The 15,798-nt window shown below is 46.9% G+C and overlaps 1 protein-coding gene across 5 annotated transcripts in view; it reads left to right on the top strand.

Annotated features, from left to right (window-relative positions):
• The window catches only part of Col6a3 (collagen type VI alpha 3 chain), a 74,376-nt gene that overhangs the window by 11,589 nt on the left and 46,989 nt on the right, over positions 1-15,798 (top strand). For 2 of the 5 annotated variants that reach the window (XM_029538431.1, XM_021198948.2), the window contains exons 2-5: positions 2,611-2,726; positions 4,779-5,393; positions 10,709-11,311; positions 14,830-15,414. In XM_029538431.1, coding sequence (XP_029394291.1) covers positions 2,639-2,726; positions 4,779-5,393; positions 10,709-11,311; positions 14,830-15,414 — 1,891 coding nt within the window. In that variant the 5' untranslated portion in view covers positions 2,611-2,638. The remainder of the gene's footprint in view (positions 1-2,610; positions 2,727-4,778; positions 5,394-10,708; positions 11,312-14,829; positions 15,415-15,798) is intronic. The other 3 variants (XM_021198949.2, XM_029538434.1, XM_029538432.1) reach the window with 2 other exon arrangements.

Raw genomic sequence — 15,798 nt, 5'->3', positions numbered from 1 at the left:
AGAGAGAGAGAGAGAGAGAGAGAGAGAGAGAGAGAGAGAGAGAGAATGGGAACAGAGGCCCTGGATTATAGTCCACATCGATTCGAGATAGAGTTTTAATTCACTAGAAGAACCTCTTATACTGTTTAATATCCTAGTAGTGAAACATAAATTATGAAGTAAGCCAAATATCCCTAGATTAAATGATTTTCAGTTTCTTAAACTAGACAGACTTTCCCCTTTAACCATAGACTATTCTAGGTTATTCCCACTATCAAACAGTATGTTTTCAAACTCAGTACAAAAGGGAAAAAGGTGAGAATCTGAACTAATACTGATGGTGTTATTGGCTCTGGTCCCTCCCAGGGCCTCTTTGAAGTACCCTTGGTCACCAGCACCTTTCAGCCTTTTCATTTACTCACTGGGAGATGCTGAGTCCCACCACCCAAGGCCAAGGGTCTCTAATGGCAGGAATCAGTGCTTCGGGGCACAAGGAAGAGGGGGAGACCCCCAAGCAACAATGTGGAACCTTGAGGAATACTCCAGCCCCAAGCTGATTCATTGCTGGAGAGAAGAAGATGGGGAGTTTGATGAGAAGCCTGCAGGGGGAAGAGATGATCTCGACAGACTGATGGCAGAGCCTACTAAACATTCAGAACCTGAACTTGTCTGGAAGTCATGTTTGCAGCTGCTAGATGGTGCATGGTGGGAAAGCAGGCGATGAGCTCACTGCCCTCGGCTCTGGCTTCGCTGTCTCCCAAACTGAGCCTTCCTGGGTTTGTTCTATGGTGATGAGATTCGAGGTTGGCAAATGACAGGGCAAGTGCTGGTTAGCAAGGGAAGAAGAGGCAGAGTTGGACACAGGTCTCCCTGCCTCTGGCTAGGCAGAGCCTATTTCCATCAAGAGGGCCAGTGTCCTCCTGCATCCCCACACCTTCTGCACACGAGGCAAGCCCTTTACTCTTCCATCAGTCCATTTTCTCAGGAGCACGCCGTCTTCCAGTTGCTGCCTGCCTCATTTGGAAAAACAGCTCATTATATAGTTCCTGACCATGGCTGATGTATGCAGTGATTAGAGTTAGAGATTTCTCCCTTAGAGGATCAGTTGATACGACTCTCAGAAGAGGTTGCCCACTTAGCTCATTCCCTAGTAATCGGAGTGAAGAAAGAAAGTTCCAGATTGCACTGAGATCACGCTGAAGGTCCATTAAGAAAATAGAACTACACCTTTCCCACTGTGTTTGGGATTAGCCAGCACAGAGGCTTGAAGTAGCAAGATAACTCTGGTAGAGAGAGCACTGTCACTCAGACCTGCTGTTCTCAGTTTGGACTCAGAAAAGGATAACCATTTATTTTTCTTCTAAAATGCATTGGTCCCCTTTTGGGATGCTAGCCCAAGGCTCAGCCCCGTCTTCTCCTGCCAGGTGGCTGCTCATCCCTCACCCTGCAAACAGCGTGGTTTCCTCTTTTCCTTGTCTTCATGCCTCTCCTTCTAGCATCCACTGAGATTCACAGGACTCGCTGCTGGCTCTGGTGGGATTGTTGTTGTTGTCGTTGTTTTTCTCTTGAACTCTAATAAAATTGCCCTCAAGCTTTAAAAAGGACAAAGTTAAGGTAGGAAGTGAGAAGCCTCACCACAAAGAGAGATCTGTGTCCTGTTATCTGCAAGAGTCTGAGGTCCTGGGGCTGTAGAGATTGGCTCTGTGGCTAAGAGCACTCACTGCTCTTGCAGGGGACTCAGCTCCCATGACCAGAACCCACATGGGGCTTACAACTACCTATAAATCCAGTCCCAGGGGCATCTGACACTTTCTTATAACCTCCAGGAGCTCCTGCATGTACATGGTGCACATACACACACTTGAGCACACACACACACACACACACAAACACACACATTCAGGCACAGATATACACATATATAATAAAACAAATAATAAAGTCTGTGACCCCTTGGGAAGAGCTCCATACACCCACCTTGTCTCTGCTCTTAACACCCAACTTGTTTGTAGAATAGAAGACCAGACCAAGGGCCCCACACTCATTGGGCAAATGCTTTTGTCTGCAAGCTGTATCTCCAGCTCACCTTTCGTGTTTTATTTTGACACAGTGTCTCAGTGAGTTGTTCAGGTTGGCCTGAACTCATTTTGTAGATCAAACTATCCTTGTATTTGTTAATTGTGGTCTTTCTACATCAATCTACAGTAGCTAAGACTACAGGCCTGCATCACAGGCAAGTGTGTGTGTGTGTGTGTGTGTGTGTTTTGTACAGTCATATATCACTTAGAAGTGGGGGCCCATTCTGAAAACTGCATTGGGTGGCTTTGTCCTTGAGGGGCCATCAGAGTGCGTTGTGAGAGAACTGTAATATGACTTGGTAATAAACCTTGAGGGGCTACTCTTGTTTACAGGGGTTTTGCCAACCGGATGTCATTATGTGGCATGTAATGTATCTGTTTGTGTCCCCCTGTCTGCCCACCTGCCTGTGTATTTATTGTCTACTCATTTGTTGCTGGTTCAAACACTAATCACACACGAAGCCTGTTCAGACATCTAAAAGCACACAAAAGACAAAATGAATTTTGGAGAGCCAAAATCCAATCATTCTCTCCACCTTGTCCTTTCTTCTAGGTTCACACTTGGTGCTTAGACATTCAAAATGAGGAAACACCGGCATCCGCCTCTGGTGGCTGTCTTTAGCCTTCTCCTCTCAGGCATTGCCATGACTCGTGCCCAACAACATGGAGGTAAGGTTTAATTTTGTTCAAAAAAAAAAAAAGTTACTAGCAGTGTTTGAGTCTAGAGCAAATCACCCAGAGCTTGACTCGGGGGCCTGGGGACGTTGAGAGTCCACAGCACGTGGGCGGGCTTTACAGGCCTTTCAGGCGTGGTGGCCAGGGAAGGTGGCGTTTCTGTTTTTCTTTTTTCTTTTTTTTTATCTTTCTGTTTTCTTTTCTTTCTTTTTCTCTTTCTTTCTTTTGTTTTTTCTCCCTTCCTCCCTCCCCTCCCTCTCTCTTTCTTTCTTTCTTTCTTTCTTTCTTTCTTTCTTTCTTTCTTTCTTTCTTTCTTTCTTTCTTTCTTTCTTTTTCTTTCTTTCTTTCTTTCTTTCTTTTTTTCTCTCTCCCTTTCTTTCTTTCTTTCTTTCTTTCTTTCTTTCTTTCTTTCTTTCTTTCTTTCTTTCTTTCTTTCTTTCTTTCTTTTGTCATCTTCTTCTTCAACTTCAAATATTAAGTTGCTTGGTAGCAGAGTTATCTTCACATTGGGTCTGAATAGAGTCTCCATCCCATGAAGCTTTGCCATCTGAGGGAATTTCCCACATCTTTGGCACTGGTCTGCAGGAAGAAGACAATTATTGTGATAAAAATTCTTTTCTTAAAACAAGAAGATAAGAAGACACAAAACCCAACTTCCTGGTCTCTAATCATAGACACAGAATGATAGTTATACATGGAACTGTTGGTTCTTTTTTTGTTTGTTTGTTTTTGTTTTTGTTTTTCGAGACAGGGTTTCTCTGTGTAGCTCTGGCTGTCCTGGAACTCACTTTGTAGACCAGGCTGGCCTCGAACTCAGAAATCCACCTGCCTCTGCCTCCGGAGTGCTGGGATTAAAGGCGTGCGCCACCACACCCGGCGGAACTGTTGGTTCTTTAAGAAAGCTTTTTCCTTAAACAACTTTAAATAGCAGACCCCAATACTCCTATTAAGAATTTGCTTTCAGAATTTTAGGGCATCAAGATAAGCTTTCTATGTTGGAACTGGAAGCTCTGTCTCCTTATCATTGGCCAGGGGTACTGGGCCATCAGCAGCCCATCTACAAGGCTGGGTTCCTTAGATGGAAGGTAGCCTACCTTAGTGGGAGAACATCAAGGCTTAGGGAACCTCTCAGGTAAACCTGGGGTAAGTACAGTTTCAGAAGGAGCCTGGCTGCAGCTTCTGAAGATCTTCTGAGTGCTTCTGATGGCCTGGTCCCAGGGTGTCTGTCTATACTTGTGGGAGAAACCAATCATCCTTGAGCAAGCACAATACTGCTCAGGGTATAGGCAGGCTTCTCTGCTATGGAGAAATGTGGTAACTGCTCAGAGAGCTCATCCTCATGTTCAAATATCCAAGAGAAACCAGACTTCTCCCTCTAAATATCCATGGTTTCCCCACTTACAGAGTTACTTGTTACATTACATTTCTTGCAAGTTATCTGAAGCCCCGAGGGTTGTGGGTGAGCCCACAAAGCATCAGTGGGCTCCTTCCGCCTCTGTTGGGGCCACTCTCTACCTCACATTGAAGAGCGGCCTTCTAATGATGGTCATATGCCAAAGACAAGAGATCCCTTTGGTCTGGTCAGATGGCCATAGGAGGGTCAGATGGCCATAGGGGGGTCAGATGGCCATAGGAGGGTCAGATGGCCATAGGAGGGTCAGATGGACATAGGAGGGTCAGATAGACATAGGAGGGTCAGATGGACATAGGAGGGTCAGATGGACATAGGAGGGTCAAATTGTCACAAACAGTCATGCCTCAGCTCAAAGGCACCCAGGCTTGTTTCTCCTCTTCTGGAATATTCTGCTGACCCCTGACTTGGGGCGACTCAGTATGGAACTTGGGCGATTGCTGGGTATAGCAGCAGCTGTGTCCTCTTTCTTGGCACTGCTCTGCAGGTAAGTCCCCCTACTTGCCCTCATTTAACTGAGATGTGTGACTTATTTGGTAAGAGCAGCAGATCTGCTTTAGGTTATTTAGGAAGAGGCAATGGACAGGAGGCCACTGAATCGGTAGAAAAACCTGAACCAATGTCTTTTTTTAAAGATGTCAAAAACGGTGCGGCGGCTGACATAGTGTTTCTAGTGGATTCCTCTTGGAGTGCTGGGAAGGACCGTTTCCTGCTTATTCAAGAGTTTCTGTCTGATGTTGTAGAGTCCTTAGCTGTGGGAGACAATGATTTTCATTTTGCTCTGGTCCGGCTCAACGGAAACCCACATACCGAGTTCCTGTTAAATACATACCACTCTAAACAAGAAGTCCTTTCTCATATTGCGAACATGTCTTACATTGGGGGAAGCAATCAAACTGGAAAAGGATTAGAATACGTAATTCACAGCCACCTCACTGAGGCTTCCGGAAGCCGGGCTGCTGACGGAGTCCCTCAGGTTATCATAGTATTAACTGATGGACAATCGGAGAATGGCTTCGCTCTGCCCTCAGCGGAACTTAAGTCTGCGGACGTTAACGTGTTTGCAGTCGGAGTTGAGGGTGCAGATGAAAGAGCCCGAGAAGTAGCAAGCGAACCACTCAGTATGCATGCTTTCAACCTAGAGAACGTTACCTCACTGCATGACCTAGTAGGGAACTTAGTGTCCTGTATACACTCCTCTGTGAATCCAGAAAGGGCTGGGGACAAGGAAAGCCTTAAAGACATCACAGGTAATGCCTTCACTGCCAGGCTGCTCCTTGCCCTGCTGCTGTGTGGCTGTGAGCTTGGCAAATACTGGCCTCAAGCAACATAGTGCCTAAGACACGCTGGGGACTTAGGGAAGAGATGTTCTCGAACTTAAAAACAAAGGCGTCACTACCCTTCTTCAGTCTCCTTCAAACACAGCCTCCACCTGTATCAAGAGAAGGCTTCTGAAACAGCCAACGTTTAAACTTCAAACCCCACATCCTGATGCCATTCCAGGGTTAGTTTACCTTCCTTAAGAAGAAAGCCATCCTTGGATGGGCATCCACTTAGGGGCAGAGAGCCCCAGGAGGCACTGGGCTGAGGGAGGAGGAGAGAAAGCCTGTGTTTGCTTTAAAGATTTTATAGAATCAGAGGACAGTGTCTTAGCTGTGCTGTGATTCAAGGTTTTTGTTTGTTTGTTCATTTGTTTCTGTTTTAGAAGAAACTGAGTCCTCAAGGGTGGGAGAAAGCTTGGGAAAGGGCCCTTACTGAGCTGTGGTATTCCTGCCCATGGTCTGCACTGTTGTGTCTTTTGTGCCCTGGGACTGTAACCATGAGACTCTTCAGCTTCTAATGCCCTACTCAGGGTCACCCTGGGAGTATGCAGCAGCAGGCAGCCGTCACATCGTATGTTAACATTACACAGTGCAACAGGCCGATCAGGTGACTGAGAGTCTTTAAATCAATCAAGACTATTGATTTTCCTTCCATGGATAAGTGCCCAAAAGACTGAGAGGGAAGAAAAGTGATGAGAATGTAAATTCTACTGCTCAACAGCAGTCTTGTCTAGTGGCCAGGAACAGCCAGGGGTGGGGGCAGGGCGCCCTGTGCCAGAGCACAAGCCCTTGAAGGACACAAGTAGGAAAGAGGGAGATCCTGAGAGAGTGGGTGGGGAGTAGAAAGGCATGCTGGGAGAGACTCACCTCTCCTCCAGATGAGGAAAAGTCTGCATCCCTAGGATTCTGGGGTGGGGGAGCTGAGCGTCCAGGCTTGAGTGGAGGAGGAGAGTGTCAGGTCTGGGGGTCTGGGGTTGGAACTATTTGGAACAAAGATCACAGAGATATGATGAGGGCTCCCACTTGGGAAATGACTGTAGACTTGCAGCAACACTCACTAAAAGCCAGAGCTTGCCAGTCAGGGGGTATCTCACCAGTGTGCCCCTCCCCTAGCTTGCTTCAAACTCCTCAGGTACATTCAGAAGCAAAAGAACTCCCGGACTGGGAGTCTTGAAGGAGAGAACTACTCAGGTAATTCAGAGTAGAAGCTCCTAGAACCTTAGCCACACCTTCCCCGGGGAGTCCCAGCAGGGTGGAGAAGGAGGTGAAATGCTGGGGCAAATGGGGAGAGTTCTGAGAGTCACAGGAAGAGACACCAGGACTGTCCTTAGGACAGTTGAGCATGTATGGAGGGTACAGCCAGCATGTAGTTAAGAGGGCGTTTGGAATCATGGAGTTGGAGAGTTGGAAGGGTTGCCCATGAGGCCAGAAGGGCACCCTATGCCCTCTAGAGAGGTCTCCTATGGGAGGGGCAGAAGAGCACAATGGGTTCTTGACTAGGGAAAGAGTGATCTTGCGGCCAGGACCCAGGAGGCACGCACAGCCTGGGGGAGGTGGTAGAGGAAGCCAAGTTGACAGGCAGCTTTTCCCCTCTGCCAAGAGAACGGCTGAGGCGGGAGGCTGGAAGTAAAGCATCTGGTGAAGCCAGTCTCCTTCAAGGAGTGAGAAGAAGAGGCAGGCATGAATCAAGCCTCTAAGGAGCCTGTGGGGGGACTTAGGGGAGACAGACAGGACAGGTGGCAAGCCTTTGGGATTATAATCAGATCAATGGGCAGCTATAAGGAAATAATGTCAGACCAGTTCCATCACAGGGATTTAGAAAAAAGCAGGCAGAGAAAGAGGTGGTATGTGTCAGCAGAAGGAAACCTGTTGCCATGGACATGCAAGGCTTGGGTACATAGGGCTTTGGGAAAGACGCACCCTAAGGAGTTGTTTCTGAAGGCTTGGCTTCCCCACGGTTCCCCACGATCTCAGCCTTGGTAGGATTGGGGTCACCAAGGTCTACCAAATGATAGGGAGGAGACTAACTGGCCCACTTATCTGTACTACTAGGGTTCCCTGCTTCAGGGGGCTGGGGGTGTGTCTCTCCTCTGGTACTGCTTTACGATTGCCGGGTTATAGGAAACAAATATGTATTCTAGGGATCACCCTGGATGCTATTCCAGTTTCAGAAGGAACGTCAAGGGGGCACCTGGGGCAGCCGTGTGTCCACCAAGAATCTCTGACCCACTCCTTTCACAGTATGGGTATAATGACATACTCATTTAAAAACATGGTTAATCAGAGAATGGCCCATTTCTAAAGTTAATGTTTTGGCAAACTTGCGAACGCAAATAGATGATGTCGTCATTATGTAAATGATAGAAACTGAAGGGGTCACAGCAAGAGCTACCCACCGCATATTTCTACACAGCTAAAAACCTTTGTTTTTATGCCAAGAGAGCATCTCTGTCTTCTACGTCTACGTCACTGGCAGCACCGGGGTGGAGCATTATCAGTCTACTGTCTTTTCTGATTAACTGCGCTCTGCAATTCCTCCGTATCATGTTCCATAGCAAGACTGAAATAAGATAAAAGGAGCAGCCAGGATCATAATCGAGAGCCCTGCATAAAACTCTGGAAAAGGCACATGAGTGGTCCAACTGAGGTGGCCACAGGGACCTTAGATGTTCCCTGTGGACCGGTCCTGATTCTAACGTGAGAGCACACACCCAAAGGCTCAGGGATCACCATTCTGCACGGACTCTGTCCTGCTAATTAGTCTTGGCTGTTTTTTATTTTTATTTTTTTAAATCCCTTTGTCACCCTTTGGAAATGGGTGCAACTGAGATGCGAGACTTTTATTCTAAAACAGAAGCTGAAGGTCATTCTGAGGCGCCCTGCATGCATTTTCTTTATAAATTGTGTTTCTCACAGGAAATAGCAACTTGATATTTCCCGGGTACCCAGGCAACTAGGGCTTAGTGCTCTTCCATGGACATCTTGAACTCTTTCCATAGAAAGCACCACAGAGGGTATGGGCCCTGAGACAGGATGTAGACCACCAGTCAATTTTACACTTTCAGGCTGATCTTAGAATCGGTGTTGACCGTTGGTGCGCCTTGCTGCACGCAAGAACCCGGGACCCCTGGGTCTCTGTGTGGCTTTGGCTCTCACGGCTAACAAAGCATGCTCTGTGTGTTCCATTATTGTGTGTGTAAGAGAATCATGGTTCTGACTCAGTGATGACAAATTATCCATCATTTTATGACCTACCACTGGCAATGTTCAGCCTGTTCTCCCACCCAGAGAGCTCTTGACTGGTATATACGCCATTAGAAATTGCTACCAAAGAATGGTAGAGGTGGATGGATATAAGGAAGACAGAATCATGCCATGCGATGACTGAAGATCTGTTTATTGTCCATCTTGATTGTAAATAACCTTCTTTTAAAATGTCTAGATAGGATGTGTAAGAAACAGGTCCTTCTGTGTCCTTTGAGGTCACTGGCTTAGACCTGGGGACATGGAGGCATTTTGTGGTGCTCTCCATGCGGGGGTGAGAGCCATTTTTATGATCTGTGCAAATCACATGCCCTGGTTCTGCATCCTCTTGAGATCCCTTCAGAAGTCTGGCTGAAGACTGGTGAATACTTTGGAATTCGAGCCCAGGGTCCGGTTTTACGTTGATTTTGTCAGACAGTTACTAACACATAAGATCTCAGCCGCTGGAACAAAGCGATTGTCCTCTTGTATCTTGTCAGGAGGACAGTGGCAGCAACATTCCAAGTTACTACCTGTCCCCATGCAAAGGGTTAAGCCCTGAAGGGGTTGTCAAGGTCTTTGCTGTAAGGAGGGAGGGAAGACCGTGCCTAAGCCTGGTACTCCCTGCTTCTTCTCTCATGAGAATACTGCCCGAGAGAAAGAAATCCAACGCTTGAGCTGAGCTTTCCCTCAGTGAGAATATAAACAGATTTTCTGGCACAAGGAAAAATTAAATTTAAATATAAAACACTCACTGGCACTCAAAACTCTGAATGAATGGTCCTTTCTTGCATTCCAGTGTAATAACTATGCTTAGAGCCCTAGAGTATGAATATTCATCCTCATGCAGCAGCCCCTCTTGTCCCCAGTGCACTCTTAATTCATTAAAACATTTGCTAGGGTGATTCTTCCCTTCTCCTAGTATAAAACCATTTGATTTTAGTGCACAAGTTGAACTTTTGGACTCCCCTGTTCTGGTTTGTAGGCTCACTCACTGCTCCCCTTTACCCAAGCCTCAATGGAACCCCCACTTCCAGTAATGGAAAGTTCAAGTTTCCCTCACTGGGAAAGAGAGGTCTTTGGCAGCCATTTCTATGTCCTTCAATGATGACACCACTGACTGGCTTAGGGTCTCTCAGCCAATCTTGGTTCTGCTAGGCAATCCACTAGGATGTCATAAAATGAGGTTGGATAATTATGTCATGACTGGCTTCACATCACTCTGCTTAACCTTGTTCTCCATTATTTGACTGAATACAGAGGCAATGCCAAACCATTTCTGATCCCAGTCTGACCTTTGGATTTCATGCAGTCAAACTCCAGAGAGATGATTGGATGATCTGACACATGTCAAGAGATCTGAAAATTAAGACTTTAACTGTGTCTAAGTATTGGATCCCGGATGTGCGTGGGGTCTTCCATTTTGATTTTCAAGAAACAAAACAATAGTTACCCAGGGAATTAAATAATCTTCTGGAACTATCAGTCACTGGACCATGAACCTGGGCTTTCGTTTACTAAACTATGCACATGCATCCAAACCTTCATAATCCCGTGATGAGTCGGGAGAAATGAAGCACAAATTATAAACAACCTTTGAATTTATGCCAACCTAATCATCTCCCCTGCAACATAGTATCCTATAATCAGATACAATTATACTTCCCTCGAAATTTCGAAGAAAACTCCATCCAGAATGTTGATTTCTCTTGGGGTATGATGCTTTGAAGTTTAACTGTAAAGGTATCACAGACAGAACTTTGCTCTAAATTCTCCTACTTCAACCACGATCCCTGAGACATTGCCTCTTATCCACTCAGAATGCAGAACTGAAAGAGACTTCACATTCCTTCATTGACGTTGTGTTTTGTTTGTCTGTGTTTCGTGTTTCTTGTTGGTTTCCAAGGAAACACGTCTGAAAACCCAGATGATGCATGTTGGTCACTTGTTCTAATGCTTTCACTTTTTTTTTTTTTTTTTTGCATTTTTTTCTTTTAAAGCACAAGACTCAGCTGACATTATTTTCCTTATTGATGGATCACAGAACACCGGAAATGCCAATTTCGATGTCATTCGAGACTTCCTTGTAAATGTCCTTGAGAGACTTTCAATTGGAAACCAGCAGGTCCAAGTGGGGGTGGTACAGTACAGTGAGGAGCCCAAAACCATGTTCTCTTTGAATAGCTACCCCTCCAAGGCTACTGTTCTGGATGCCGTGAAAGGGCTCAGCTTAGTTGGGGGGGAGTCGGCCAATATAGGCCAGGCCCTTGACTTTGTAGTGGAGAATCACTTCACTCGGGCAGGTGGCAGCCGTGTGGAGGAAGGGGTCCCCCAGGTGCTGGTCCTCATAAGTGCTGGGCCTTCTAGTGATGAGATTCAAGATTCGGTGGTAGCTCTGAAGCAGGCTAGTGTGTTCTCGTTTGGCCTTGGAGCCCAGGCAGCTTCCAGGGCAGAGCTTCAGCACATAGCTACCGATGACAGCTTGGTGTTTACTGTCCCGGAATTCCGTAGCTTTGGGGATCTCCAGGAGCAATTACTGCCGTACCTTGTTGGTGTGGCCCAAAGGCACATTGTCTTGCAACCACCAGCTATTGTCACACAAGGTATGTATGCCTTTTTTTTTTTTTTTTTGCCATCTATACAGGAATGGGGGTGTGTTATATGGTATTTGTCATGAAAGGAAAGTGGGCACAGGAGTGATTCACCTTGGGAGAGCCCGTAAGTACTCACAGCCAGTCAGTTGTCATTCTGTGATGTGCTGGCTTCTGTATGGCCTGTGTGTGGTCATTGCATTGTCCAGAGGAATCTAAAGATGGACAAGTGAGTGGAGCACTCTCTTCAAACATGGGTTGTAAGGAAAGTGTGATCTTTAGGCTAACAATGTAACAAATATAAAATGTAACAAGCACACTGCTTTGAGCTATTAGGCTTGGATACATTATCTGTTTATCATAAGGTCATCTTGAAAGAGGCTTAAGGGATTCGCAATTCTGAGAAAGGCACTCCAGGGTAAAATTACTGTGTTAGAAGTACACTCATAAATAGTGCCTTCTCAAAGGCAGTGAAGGGAAGTTGGTTTTGCCCCTGTCTCAGTGTAGTGGACATGAGGTACATCTCTGAAGGTAAGACTCAGCCAAGTTCCTGCTGAATGGGGTAGTTATAGAACATCCCAGTCCTGTTTGGAACAAATTGTTTTGCATGACATGCTTTGGCAGCAGAGTCAACTAGAGTCACTTAAGGAATGCAAGGCAACCACATCATATGAGAGATACACACTTAAACACAGGAGGTGTGGGGACACCAGAAGGCTGTCAGTCTGAGAGTCCATCACAGGTGGTGTCATTTTCATGACCCTCGTCAGGCAGTGGAAACTGTCCAGTAAGTGGGGGACACAGTTGCTACCATAGGCTTCAGTATCCACAAGCACACAATTCACCTCTTCCTGGTCTTGTCGTCGGGTAGGGATGCACTCAGATCAGTCTTGCTGGATGCCGAAAGGAGAGACAGGAAGAGTACCAAGGCTGCTCTGCCAGGAGGGTCTGATGGGGAGATGGGGACAGGGCAAGTGAGGGCTGGTGAATCAGAGAGCACATGAGGATAGGCCCAGAGCAGGGGTTGTGAGGCTGAGAGTGGATGACTGAGGGAAGAGGAAGGGTTGAAGGTCAGATCTGAGAACTCAGTAGATGAAGAAGTGGGGGTTTCAGTTGACTGAAAGAGAAGAGGCTGGGCAGGTGGCAGGATGTGGGGGATTTCAGGGGTGTGTATATGACCATGGGTAATAGGCATGACCCCAGAAATGGAGATGGGGGATGGGAGGACATACTCATGGCAAGTCCCGGGGGCTTCAGATGACGATTCCCAAGTCCTTTAGCAGATAGAGAGAGAAGAGGATGGATAGATGGCTGTTCTAAGGACGGGGCATAATAGTATTACAGAAGGGAAGGCAGTTCCTAGGGTGGGGACAGGGTGGCTATTTGACAGGATTTGTTTGGTGATGTTAATGGGAAGAATGAGGATATCCTTTTCCAACTCCCAAGGTTTGGGGAGAGTAGGTGTCCTGTGGTGTCCCGTTGTCTATCCCAGGAGTGAGGGCTGAAGAGGTTCAGTCATGGCTGAGATTAGCTGGACCTTCAAGGTCACTTCCTAAGAGACAATGACTCCTCTAGTCTCTTGGGAAGAATTTGGGGGCAGGGTGTGGAAGGTGGTGGTGAGGAAGGGTTGGTCATCTTTGAGAGAATCATGAGGTATGATAACTAGGTGTGAGCTGGTCCATAAAGCAGCTCCTCCATCCCACAGAAAGAGAACTTCAGAGAAAGCACCGGTCCTGAGAAGGCTCATCAGCTAGTGTCGGAAGCATCAAGCGAGCATAGGAACCTGATCACTCTTTGAGTGGTTTGGGACTTTTTTTTTTTTCAGTCCTTATTACAGTTGCTAAGCATCACTCCAGGTGTCTCCCTGTTAGCAGCTTTCAGAACTTTAAACACAAACCAAACCAAGTGACCTCTCCCGTAATCAAAGAGGACATGTCTTATGGAACCTGGGAGCCCCAAGGCGTACTGTAGAATCCACAAAGCTGAGTCCATGGTGGGTGGTTTCCATGTCTCCCACATGTGGGCATTTGTCCTTCCCATGGACCACTGGTAAAATGTATGGCAAAGTGTTAAAAACTTGTGAGGCAGTAAGTGTGACTATTATCAGGTTATAACCTGGAGATGTTTGTGAAGGAACATGCCGCCTCTCGGGTGGCCATCCCATGGATATTTGTCTATCAGTCTGCTGTGTGAGAGAGCCATGATAGATATGTGTGTTACAGATATGGAGCACTGTATGTGTAACATATATGTGTGTACACTTGTGTACATATTGTTCCCAGTAACACAAGAAATGAGAAGTCTACTTTACAAACACACGTGCACTAGGCTTATCTGCAAAGATATTTTATATTACAATCAACATTGCAACCCCAAGAGACTGCATGTTCCAAACTGAAGGAGAAAAGAGATCCCCGAATAGGTCGTCATATCCATGTTTGTGGCCTAGGGATCAAGGGGAAGTTATGTCGCATACACATCGGCTTCTGGGATCCAAGTCTTATGCAAAAACACCTCCTGCTTGGCAGAGCTCAGCTTTGTCTCCTTTGGGTGCAAAGAGTGTTAGAGGAGGCTCAGTCACACTAATGCCATTCCTTATGGAAGCCCAAGTGACCCTGGCCCATATTCCTAGTCTCTGGGGTCCCTGTGACTAGGAATGAGCTGTGTTTTAGAACACATCATGAGAGGTGTCTCTAGTTCTTAGGAAGCTCTTCCTTGTCTTTATTTCTAACTTTCTCTCTTCTGCTGGGTATAAAACACTAAGTTGTTATCCCAGCTGTTTGGCACAAAGGATCTACAGATGCTTCTTTGTAAACACACCCACCCCAGCTGAGCTCACTTAGAATCTTTACAGTCTAGGGGGAGCCTGAGATATCAGGCCTGGGCTTCGACTCTGGTAGGGGCATTGTTCCCATCCTTGGGCAGGTTGTACATGTTCTGAGACAGTGGCTGGGTGAACTCACAGCCGCTGTCAGTAGTGATCTGGCCAAGGCGCTTGCTCTTCTGGTTTGTCTGCGTAACCCAGATCATGACATGTCATTGACTGCCATTCCCACCCTGGACTGTGAAGTAAGTGACAAGCTATGGCTGACTTTGGTGGGGTGGACGCTGGCTCCGTTTCCAAGATTTATGACAAACCAGTAAACCTTTGTTTTTGCTTGCCAAAGGAAGCCATACAATACTGAGCCATAGAAAAATGGAGCGTTCCTGTTCCATTTCACGTTTGTGTGTGGATTCCAGGCTAGGGATACAAAGAGTTTTCTGAGCAGACACGAGTTTTATTCCTTTAAACTATGTTGGGCAATAAAGAGTCAATTATCTCTTTAGTGGTGGCGTCTTCTGTGAAGCTACCTCTGAAACACATCACAGGTAGGTGGGGTTGGAAAGGAGCCGGTCCCTCATGTGTGACAGTTCTCCCAAGGACATTGGCCAGGGCAAGGGACAGTATCCTGGACATAGTAAGATTAGTGTCTCTGCTGAACCTGATCCCTGAGGCCATTCTGTTCATCCTTTATTATTGCTATCTACAGTCATGGAAGTCAACAAGAGAGACATAGTCTTCCTGGTGGATGGTTCCTCTAGCCTGGGGCCGTCCAACTTCAATGCCATCCGAGACTTCGTTACCAGAGTCATCCAGAGGCTGGAAATTGGACGGGACCTGGTTCAGGTATCAGTGGCTCAGTATGCAGACACTGTCAAGCCTGAGTTCTATTTAAATTCCCACACCAACAAAAAGGATGCCATAACTGCTGTGCGAAAGATGAGGGCCCTGAACGGCTCAGCCCTGTACACGGGGTCTTCTCTGGACTTCGTTCGAAACAACCTCTTCAGTAGCTCAGCTGGCCATCGGGCCGCTGAGGGGGTTCCTAAGCTCCTGGTGCTGATCACAGGCGGTAAGTCCCTCGATGAAGTCAGCCAGCCTGCCCAGGAGCTGAAGAGAGACAGCATCATGGCCTTGGCCGTTGGCAGCAGGGCCGTCGATGAGGATGAGCTGAAAGAGATCGCTTTCGACTCCTCCCTGGTCTTCACTCCCGCTGAGTTCCGCCCTGCTCCTTTGCAAAACATGCTGCCCAGCCTGATGGCACCCCTCAGGACTCTCACTGGGACCACTCAAGGTATGGTGGCTGCGGTTTACACAGGCAGGAGGGGGCTGGTAGGCAGAAGCTTTGAGAAATGCCTGGTGACATACTGTTTAGCTGACAGACTGCTGTTTTGTGTTGAGAACAACCATTTAGTTTTCCTGCAGGGTTGAAACAATAGAGTTGAAAATGTCACTCTGCAAATGCATGTGATTTTAAACTGTAGCACCACAGGGTCACCTGCCTGTACAGCTTTTGGCCACAGAAGTCACTCTCAGTTCTTTGATTGACATCCCTTCTATTTTATTAGTGACCCTTTCTAGGAACCTCCCCTCAGCCCGGGACTTTCCTTTCCCTAGCTGACAGATGATGTAGTACCCTCAGCTCTCAGCCCCTCTTTTCACCCTGTATAAGGGAGTC

The sequence above is a fragment of the Mus pahari genome, chromosome 5, assembly GCF_900095145.1.
Source record: "Mus pahari chromosome 5, PAHARI_EIJ_v1.1, whole genome shotgun sequence".
NCBI lineage: Eukaryota > Metazoa > Chordata > Mammalia > Rodentia > Muridae > Mus > Mus pahari.
Note: the sequence above shows the minus strand (reverse complement) of the source record. Positions and strands in the feature narration are given on the sequence as shown.